Source organism: Austrofundulus limnaeus, unplaced genomic scaffold (genome assembly GCF_001266775.1).
Source record: "Austrofundulus limnaeus strain Quisiro unplaced genomic scaffold, Austrofundulus_limnaeus-1.0 Scaffold106, whole genome shotgun sequence".
Classification (NCBI taxonomy): Eukaryota; Metazoa; Chordata; class Actinopteri; order Cyprinodontiformes; family Rivulidae; genus Austrofundulus; species Austrofundulus limnaeus.
The window spans coordinates 231,674-242,415 of NW_013952508.1; the positions used below are offsets into that span (position 1 = coordinate 231,674).

Consider the following 10,742-nt stretch of genomic DNA (forward strand, 5'->3'; position numbering starts at 1 on the left):
GTTCTCAAGAGGTTATATTTAATCAAATATTAATTAAATAATTTTAATAATTATATATTAAATATAAAATTAGGCAGTACAGTGGCACAGTTGGTAGAGCAACATATTGCCTCTAAGGAAGAAGGTTACTAGATCAACTTTCTGTTCACCAGGTACTCTGGTTTTCTCTCACAGACCAAAATCATATTTATTATATGACATAAAAAGAAAATAACTTTAATAATTTGGGATAACACTACAGTAGATATACAGTAGTTTGTAATTGTGCTTGTTTTAGTCTTTACTTCCAGTTTTGGGGTTTTATAATCACAGTTTTTCTTCACAAAAGTAAACATCAACAAGCAAATAAAATTTTTAACATACATAGAAGAGGTGATGACATTAAAATTTAAAAAGCTTCTTCCTTGTAAATGTCTTTAAAATATGTATTTTGACATTTTTAAATAAAATGACAATCATTTTTGAAGGGAACTGTCCCCATTAAATTTAAAATTGAATTCATTTAAATCCCCACATTTACCATAAAACATTAGTTCATCCAGTGTTTCTATTGCTGAACAAATAAATTTATTTCATTTTACCTTTAGAATGCTCTCATTAAGTGTTTTCCTATGTAGGTAAAAAATCTGTTTAACAGCCTGTTAAAATACACCAGAATGCAGGAAATGGCATTTACTTCTTTAAAAATTTTCTGGGGGAGGACCCCCAGACCCCTCACCAGTGGGTCCCCCCATTACAAATACTTACTCTTGTTTTTTGTCACTAAATGTCCTAAAATCAATGATATTATCTGTGAAATTACAAATTGTACATCTGTTGGCAAATCCATAGCTTCATATTGCCGTAGTTTTCAATTTGTCATTTTACAAACACATCATAAAATTTCTGTTWTAGATTTTAGTTTTCGTGTGCCACCCCTGGTTTTTCAGTGGCCCCCCCTGAAAAAACATTTCTGCAGGCGCCACTGGTTCTAACAATAAAAAGCTGAATTAATAAAAAATATGGCAGAAGCTGAAGCTAAACCACTAATATATAACATTAACATTTTATTAACATTTAGTCCACCCTGTGGCAGCCAGTATAATGTACTACACAGTTCTAGTTACCCACTAACTATCCAATAGTTGTGCTTTCAGAGGTGAAATGTTTATTTTCTATTTGTAACTATTTTTGGAGGCTTTGTACTGTTAAATCATTGACTGTGTAATGGTACTTTAAAAATCTAATTGTTTGTGATGAGTTTCAATAAATGCATCAACGCATCTAGCCGTGTGGAAAAAAAAATAGAGCCTGACTTATTTTGATAAGAGCTTTTAAACTAATTTAAATAAATGTTATATGTTTTAAACTCTTCTACTCTGTTCGTTCTTGCTATCACTATCACAGCTACTTGGTGAAAATATCTTTGCTAACGCAACACTTTCATGATGTTAGTCTTGGAAAATGTCTGAAGCATTACAGCATCTGTTAGTCTCTGCTACTCTGTAAACCTGTATATTTGACAGTGTTGTTACATACTGCGTACAGTTTATGGTCCCCCTCTTCCTCCTCTCAGCAGGAGTAGGTTCTCACCGTGGAGCTGTCCAGTCGCTGCACTGCAGATGGTCCGACTGGAGGGGGAGACAGTGAGACAAAAGCTCATTAGAGCACTTATACGGTGACAGCTTTAAAGACGGCCAGAAAGACCTTTAGTTAGACATTCTCAACAAGTTAAACTTTTCCCATAAAATACTTTTTTTTCTGTTCTCCTGAGAAGCCATGAATCACTGTAAGGAAGTTTTTGTTTAACTGGACACTGCATGGACTCGATGTTAGTATACTGTGGATATCACAGACCAGAAGGCAAAAAGAATAAAACTTAGGAAGGTTGTTTTGTGTTAAAGAAGAACACTGATCCTCAGAGCATGAAGACAAAACTGCTGACMCTGCATCCTGATAAAGGGTCATCCTGGTTTATTATAGATTTAGTTTTAATCCCATTCTTTTAAACTAAGTCAGTTTTGGTTAAAGTCCATGTTATACCAAATTAATTTAAAAAAGCAAGGCTAGACTTTCAACCAGTGTTCTCCTCCAACAGCAACGGGATGAGGATTGAGACAAACCTTCATTTTTAGTGTTTGGAAWATTAAACATGGATTGTACACACAGAACTGTAAAGTCACCTTTTGTTTTAAATACTTCAACGATTACACCAACAAGTATGAGTCATAGTTGCTGCTTAGCACAACAAAACACCTTTGGAGCTGATGAGAAACCACAATATACAGGAGGAGATACAGCAGGACAGTGGTTGGCAGAGATCACGTCAAGTGGAGGGAGAGAGTATGAATTAGTAAAGCACGCAAGCCCAGAACTTTCTGAGTGGGGGGGCAGAGCTGACCTTGAAACCAATCCAAATACATGTCGTCAGGACTATCATCCAGAGCCTCAAAAAGGACTGCAGGACAGCCGTCATAGTCAGAAAGAATAAGAGACAGAGTCAGAAAGCTCCTAACAGGAGCAGAAACCCGATAGGTGGGCTTTACCACACGTTGACWGAAGCTGCACCAAACCATTGGATTATTTAAGAAGAAATTCATTGCGGATGGATGAAAGGCAGAGGTGTTKGAGTCCATCTCTCACCCTCGGGGGGGAGCCTTCTGGAGTGACCGGACGTCGCCGTGAGACGGAACCCGGCGGGAAGAGTTTCTGCTGATCCAGGCATCATGCTGATGCCGTGGACGTCCCTGGGAGGGAACTGTCTCCGCCAGGACGGACCCCGGAAGTCCTTGTCATCGCACTGAGAAAAAAAAATAAAAATAAAAATACAATCGACATTGAACTACTGAACAAAAAGTAGCCATTTCTAAATAATCCTAAAGCTAAAAGAGTTCACCTCCTCCAGCCTCCTGTCGGTGCCCAGCGCCAGCAGATTGTTGTACTCTCGCTCCAGAATCTGACGTGCCTGAAGACGAGAGGAAAAACAACCAGATTACTCATGTTCACAAGTCCAACTATTTTTAGCCGACGTGTTACCTTATTTATGCTTCATATTGAAATTACCCAGCTGTAAGATGAGTTTCACGGGGCAACTTGCCAGAAAGACATTTGGCAAATTTGCATGTTCTGACTTAGATTCTGTCTGCGTTTGAAGGCCGATAAAAACACTCCTATTTTTGAACGAAGGCGCCAACTGATGAGTTTTAATTAAACGGGATTGATAGAAAACAGTCTGAGGTCAGTATTTTCATACCTGAGTGTTTTGGTTGGGGATCTGGAGGAGCAGGGCCAGGCTGCTGTAGTCYAAGTTGTCATCGAGGGCGACCAGAGCTCCATGCACACCGCTTTCCAGCAGGATGTTGGCGTAGTCCCTCAGGCCTATACTCTGCACCCAGCGGATGACTCGTTCATTACTCCACACCAGCACATCTACAGAGATCAGCGTAAACTTAAAATACATTCTTCTTTTTTTAAGTTTAATTTTGCTTTCTGTATTCMTGCCTCTTATTTCATGCTGGCTATGTTCTCTCCGTCTTTCCAGTTCTTTCCTGTCGTAGTTTAGCTTCTTCAGACACATGATTCCATACTGTAAACTTGTTCTAAAGTCAGAAAAACACAGTCATGGAGGGTGAATTCAAGCTTATTTGACTAGAGAGAATGTTTAAACAGAGTACCTGTGGAAGCTGTCCACCATTTTCAGATGCACCCTCAGGTCCTTCTTGGTGAGGTGGTCCAGCATGCGGGCGTCCACCAGGCACTCCATGAAGTAGCTGCGGTACTGAGGTAGTCCGAGACTGGGCAGCCATTCGTTGCCAATCCACTCGTGGTTCATGTCCCCATACGCCAGAGTCTGACACCAAACATGCTCCATGATGTATAATGAATACAAGTTTCAACAACAACTGCAAGCTAACATTACCTGTGCCCAGCTCCCCTCTTCAGAGTCAGACTTCTGGTGACAGCATCAGGAAAAGATGAAAAAAAGGAAATATAATTAGCATTTTTTTTCTTAAATGTTAAATGCATTATAATTCAGCAGCTTATTTTAAAATGTAACCAACAAGCAAAGATGAAACCCTACAATGCAATCTGTCGAATCAAGGAAACAGGTCGTTGCAAATGTTTTTCAAAATCTGCAAGTGGCAAACAGTAAACCCCTAAAATACATGAAAATTATGAGAGAAATGTAAATCTTGTATTAAGGTCGAAGAAATTAATACATGCATACATTCTAAGTACAACTGCAAATGTAAAAGAAATTTGTGCATAAAAATGTACCTACCACAATAATGCAGATACTCACTGTGATCCAAAAAATATACAGTTCCTATATTATGGCACATTAGATTTCCATGTTTTTAWTATAAATTTAAACTTCAGCACTATTAGTATTATTAGTACTGACAGGAGGGTTTAACTGTTGCATGCCATCTATCTGAGCCACCATCCGTTAACTCTTACACACAGAGAAAATGTGACGGAGGAAACAAAAGGACTGACCGTTTTGGAAGGAGCTGCCAGGGTCTCCATCTCCTCATGGGTCACCCATACGTTGCCTGACGGCTACACAGGGCGGAGCCCGAGAGACAGAGCAGCAGCAGGGGTGGTAGTAGAGGTCCGGTAGGCGGGGCAAGCAGTGTTAAAGAAGAAGAGCAGCACCACTGTAAGCCAATAGTGTTATAGCATCACAGTCAGACGATGAAACCCACCAGGGGTCAAAGGAAATGAGCAAAGGACAAAAACAAAGTACATCACAAAACACTGACAGTGACGTACAATAAAAGTAACAAAAAAAAAAAAAAAACAGTTGCCATGCACAACAGAACACTGATTAACAATAATTTCATACAAACAGATGTAACCCACATTACTCATCCCTCACCAAGCTGCCTGTAGATGGTGAAAAAAACTTGCATCTCTTCTTGTGTCTTGACAGTTAAGCCACATGAAATAGTGTGAAACTACCATTTTATTTTCCTTATTACTTTGTTACTTGTTAAAGTAGATAAATAAATACACTACATTGCAAAATGTATTTGCTCAGCCATCCAAATGACTGCACCAGCGCACAAATCAAGGTCCATATGGATGGCAGAGTCTGGTGTGGATAAACTTGACTGGCCTGCACAGAGTCCTGACCTCAACCTGATAGACCTTTGGGATGAATTAGAGCAGAGACTGAGAGCCAGGCCTTCTGTCCAACATCAGTATGTGACCTCATAAATGTGCTTCTGGAAGAATGGTCAAAAATCCCCATAAACACACTCCTAAACCTTGTGYACCACCCTCAGAAGAGCTGAAGCTGWTCRACCTGCAAAGGGTGGACCAARGTCATATTTAACCCTATGGATTAGGAATGGGATGTCACTTAAGCTCATGTGTGAGTCAAGGCAGGTGAGCCAATACTGTATGTTTGGCAATATAATGTATGTCTAAAATCAAAACACTYTTGAATTTACCACTGTGAACACACCAAACAAATCATTGATTGTAGGTCAGTATGTACATCAAGATTGTGTTCAAGATGGCTGCCAACTTAATTTTTTCTAGTATTATAGGCTAAAACGTGTGAAAATTCGATTTAAACATGCTTCTTTTGAGGCATGGAATTCAGTTTCAATTAAAATTTATTAATTTAATGAAACCTGTATGCAGTTCAGCTTCAGGAAAACTTGAACAAGTGATTTAGTCACTGATTCAGCTCTGTTGGAGTAGGGGAAAAAGTAAAACATATGTGATAGCGGCCCTCAAGAACGAGGATTGGCCAACCTTGCTGGTTACTGAAATTCAATTCCATGCCACAAAAAAAAAAAAAAAAACAACATTTCGACTCATTCACATTTTTATGATGTTCTAAGCCTAAAATGTGAGAAATTATCAAGCTGGCAGCCATCTTGGACGCCATTTTGAATTTATCAAAACCACAAGATAAATTCTTGGGGACTTTTAGTTTTTTATATATGAAAGTTTCATCTTGTTATTACATTGTTCTGGGTCTAACTCTCATACTTCTGGACTAATAGCTTTGGATGACAATTCATAAACAAACAATGCTTACTTGCACACAAGACTTAGTTAAGTTTAATACAAATTTGACCACAGATTTAGATTCAGAGTCTAAGCTACCTTTATATTAGTGTTTTGCGACTCCTGACTGTGAACTCCCCTCATTCACTTTGTGCTTCAGAGATGTGGGAAAAATGAAAAAATGCCACGCTTTCACAAGCGTGTGGCTAGTAAACGTGACAAAAAAGAGATCTAAGAGATCTCTAACTGGAAGTACATTTAAAAACTTAACACAAAAAGTAAGGAAATTTGTGTTTAGTAGACGATTTATTTGTTGCAACAGTGCTCCTTGACAATAAATCTTGGACACTTGATAGGCAGCACCTAGGAGTACCAGAACATATATGTCAAGTTGGACAGACTGTCTGTAAATTTACAGATTTTCCACCATTTTGCACGTATAAAAATATTACAAATTTTTAAAAATATCCCTGATTTTGTTTTTCAAAAACTCGGCTTCAAATTTATTTTATGCCTCAAAGCCTGTAGGACACACACACACACACACACACACACACACATATATATATGTATGTATATAAAATAAAAAATTCATCTCCATCTCTCAGTCCTTTCCAAACTCCTCTGCGCTGCTGATGATGCTGTCATCTCCACCCCACATTCTGTCTTTTTTTTTTTTTTACCAAGAAGCATTGTTACAACAAAGCAATAATCTACCAAACACTAATTTACTTACTTTTTGTGCTAAGTATAGTTCAAATTTAGGCACAAAGCTGATTGGTAAAAGAGATTATGAGGTAAAGTGTGACATGGTGAACAAAAGGAAAGACTGAAAAAGTGTCAGTTTGAGTTATAAGGGTGGCATGCATCCTYCTTCTGTCTAAAAACACCAGTTTAAATGAATTTATTTAGCTCTATTTAACTAAAACAAAGTTGTACCTGTAGTGTCTACTCACACCTGTCAATCAAGCTTTGTTGTGCAGGTTAGCCATCTTTTTATTAAAAAAAGAAATAACCCAAAATATTAAAAAAATGAAATAAAAGTTTCTGATTTTTCTTTTAACTGAGATCAAGTCTTTTTCTACCTCCAACAACTCATTGCAGAAATGCACGTGTCAATCAGTTCTTGAGCGTTTGAGGTCAAACTCACGGTTCTGGTGGTGGGCGGGGCTGAGGGGCTGGTGAGGGAGACCATTTCCTGGATGGCCAAGCGAAGTTTGAGCCTGTGCAGGGGGTTACTGATGCCGATCTCCCTCTGGATCTCGGTGTCGGAGAGCGCCGACATGATGGCGCCGCTCTTCACGTTGGCGCGGCACGCTGCCACGTACCAGGCTGGCATTCCTAACCATAGCTTCATCACAGAAAAATCAATTACTGGGATTAGTTTGWCACTTAAATATATAACTAACCTATTTCGACTGCGTATTTTTGCTTTTTCCAATCGCAGTCTTAAGCTTTTCTGAACAATTCCATGCCCAGAAGCATCAACACGTTGATTCACAMGTTGTCACATCATGCCATAACTACAATGGACTGGAGGGATTTAGCTCTTATCTGTCAGCTCTAAAAATATGTGATGCTAGCACAAAATGCTGCCRGTCAGCAGCTCAAAAACAAACTATCAGCCTCAATAATCTCATTTGAGTCTGTTCTTATCTGGTACGTCGTGACGGGAGGATTWGAGGGGAGGTGAATAGATTGATGGACACACTTTATACACATGCTTAAATATCTAGTTTGAATCGTACAAATTATYCTAGATATGAACTGAAAAAWCYTATAGCAAGAAGATTTTWGGCTCCATAAGTCTTTGGTCTTGGTATGARTCTAATCTGCTACACAAAATGCTTATTCCAGATGATCATTTACCTCCAACCAGGCTACAACTGTAGGGCCATCCCATTGGGCGAACGGTAACCCTTTCCTCCTGGCTTCCTCTAAAAGCTCGTGTCTGAAGACAGGGACAGAGGAGAGCTGGTGTGAGCATTTGGATTTCGACTGTAAATTCCTAAAATATCTGATCAGTCTGAAACCTTCAGGAACACACACACACACACACACATACACACACAGACACATCCTCACACACTCTTCTCCCAAAGCCCAGCAGAAAGCTTGCTGTATTTTTGTGGGTGTAAACTTTTTATCTCACAGTTCAGCCTGTACACCACGTGTTGAAGAGGGCAATGCTGTTTTTACTTCTGTGCTGACACTGGGGAACAGGCCCAAACTTGCTACACACAATAATCTACTGTAACTTACTGTAAGATTAATGGTATAAAATCTGATTTATGGCGTAATTATAAAAAGATCACTTCAAATTGTTAAGTAATTCCTGAATTTGCCTTAACGGAACCCTAATTCCAATGAAGTTTCAAGGTTGTGTAAAACATAAATAAAAACAGAATATAATGATTTGCCAATCCTTTAACTTTTAATCAAATGAATACACTACAAAGAAAATGTATTTAATGTTCAAACACATAAACTATTTTTTTGCAAATAATTACTTATTTTGAATTTAATGCCTACAATACATTCCCAAAAAACTTGGGACAGGGTCAACAAATGACTGGGAAAGTTGATGAATGATCAAAAACACCTGTTTGGAGCTTTCCACATTCAACAGGTTAATTGGAAACAGGTGAGTGTCCTGATTTGGTATAAAATGAGCATCTACAAAAGGCTCAGTCGTTCACAAACAAGGATGGAACATGATTCACCACATTGTGAACAACTGCCTGAGCAAATAGTCCAACACGTTTCTCAATGTACAATTGCAAGGAATTTAGGGATTTTATCYTCTACAATCCATAATATCATCAAATCTCTGCAAGTAAGTATGGCATGGGTGACTTGCACATCTGTGAAGGCATCATTAATGATGAAACAAGTTTCGGAACGTATGCTGCCATCCAAGTCACGTCTTTTTCAGGGACATCCTGCTTATTTCAGTAAGACATTGCCCAGCCACTCTGCATGTGTTCCAACAGTGTGGCTTCGTAGTAAAAGAGTGTTGAAAATGTGTGGAGCATTATGAAGTGCAAAATACAACAACAGAGACCCCCCAGACTGTTGAGAAACTGAAGTTGTTCGTCAAAGAAGAATGGGAAAGAATTCTACCTACAAAGCTTTGTCGTGGCAAGTTTATCAAGAGTGCAGAAACACGTTGGAATAAATGCACAGAAAGTCTGCGTGTATGGTCGTCAAATGATTTAATTCTTGAGCAACAAACAAACAGAAGTCAATCAGGAAGTCTGTCGGGTTTGTGGCTGCCTCGTCAGCGGAATCAGCCAATAATATGACATCATGTTAACACCATGTGACAGTTTACAACCAATCACAATCCGACAAATATAACTGCCTAGCCAATAACAGGGCTCTCAGCCCAAAGAGTTAACTWATCAACCAAGAGAGGTCAATCCGTTGCTGGAGTCCTGACATCTGGGGCAAACAGATTAAGAGCCGAAAGAAGTTATCATAAGATACATGAGTACTGGACAGCGTCAAGGTGAAACAGATATAAATAATTAGTCCATAACAATTTCAATAAATAGTGTCCAACTTTATGTTCTCTATGTGATTTTGAATGAAAATGAGATGCACGTTTTGTTTTATTGTCCTTCGTACAGGATTTCTCAAAGAATTCTCACTCCCCCCACGTCAACATATTGACACTTGGTCCGGTAGCCTTTTGCGTCCAGTTTTGACACGCCGGGTAGCCCCCGTGCGTCAGTTTTTACGAGATGAGGCGGAGGAGGATGGGCGCGTTGTTCTGTTTTTTTACAAGAGTAGGAAATGCGTGAAACTAACCATCCCAGACCCTAAATTTAACTTCTATTAGCTTTATACAGCCTATCCCAGGCCCCAGTACCTAAAATTAACCATTAACCCTGATCCCTCATATTAACCATTTTTTTAAATGTAGAGAATGCACAAGAATTAACCGTCCCAGACCCTAAATTTAACCTGTATCAGCTATATACAGCCTATCCCTGACCCCAGTATCTCAAATTAACCATTAATCTTGATCCCTCATGTTAAACTCAGACCCTCAACCCAAAGACCACTAAGTGACGCAACCCGGAAAAGCCGCGGGCGAGGACGGACGCGCGGGGGGTACCAGACGCATCAAAACTGGACGCAGATGGTCCCTGCCCAAGCTTCAATATGTTGACGAGTCTGACGTGAGAATGTGTTGGATTTCTAGAAATMAATTGTTTGGTAAAGTTCTTGATGTTGATCTGGATTTATTTTACATGGGTGATGAAGATAAAGTGCAGTTTTTATTTAAGTATTTTGTGTTTCAATTAGCTCAGTTTGTTTTAAAAGCCTAACATGTTAGAAAGAGGAATGATGACTGGTCTCTGCACTTTTGAAAATGTTTGTGTGTCTTATGAGCCAATGAGGGCTGCACACCTTTTGTGGTGCATGACACTTGGATAATAGAAATGACTTACTTACTACAAGCAGATATTAAGTGCTGTTAAAAGGAAAGCTGATGCAACACAGTGGTAAACATGACTCTGTCCCAGCTGTTTTGGAGCGTGTTGCAGTCATCAAATTCAAATGTGTGTTTTACACAATGTCACTTCTTCACTGGAAATGGGCTTGTAATTCAAACCGCAGAATATTTCACTTAGGAGATTGTGTTTCCTTCAGACTGTGGTGAGAGCGAACACACACACACACACACACACACACACACACACACACACACACACACACACACACAC

The 10,742-nt window shown here is 39.2% G+C and overlaps 1 protein-coding gene across 1 annotated transcript in view; it reads right to left on the reverse strand.

Annotated features, from left to right (window-relative positions):
* Nucleotides 1-10,742, reverse strand: part of ppfia2 (PTPRF interacting protein alpha 2) — a gene marked incomplete at its 5' end in the record, with an annotated part of 144,693 nt that overhangs the window by 3,061 nt on the left and 130,890 nt on the right. The window contains 10 exon segments of the mRNA XM_014013789.1: nucleotides 1,573-1,610; nucleotides 2,623-2,779; nucleotides 2,876-2,944; nucleotides 3,233-3,408; nucleotides 3,481-3,578; nucleotides 3,654-3,829; nucleotides 3,899-3,931; nucleotides 4,480-4,542; nucleotides 7,157-7,357; nucleotides 7,876-7,957. Coding sequence (XP_013869243.1) covers nucleotides 1,573-1,610; nucleotides 2,623-2,779; nucleotides 2,876-2,944; nucleotides 3,233-3,408; nucleotides 3,481-3,578; nucleotides 3,654-3,829; nucleotides 3,899-3,931; nucleotides 4,480-4,542; nucleotides 7,157-7,357; nucleotides 7,876-7,957 — 1,093 coding nt within the window.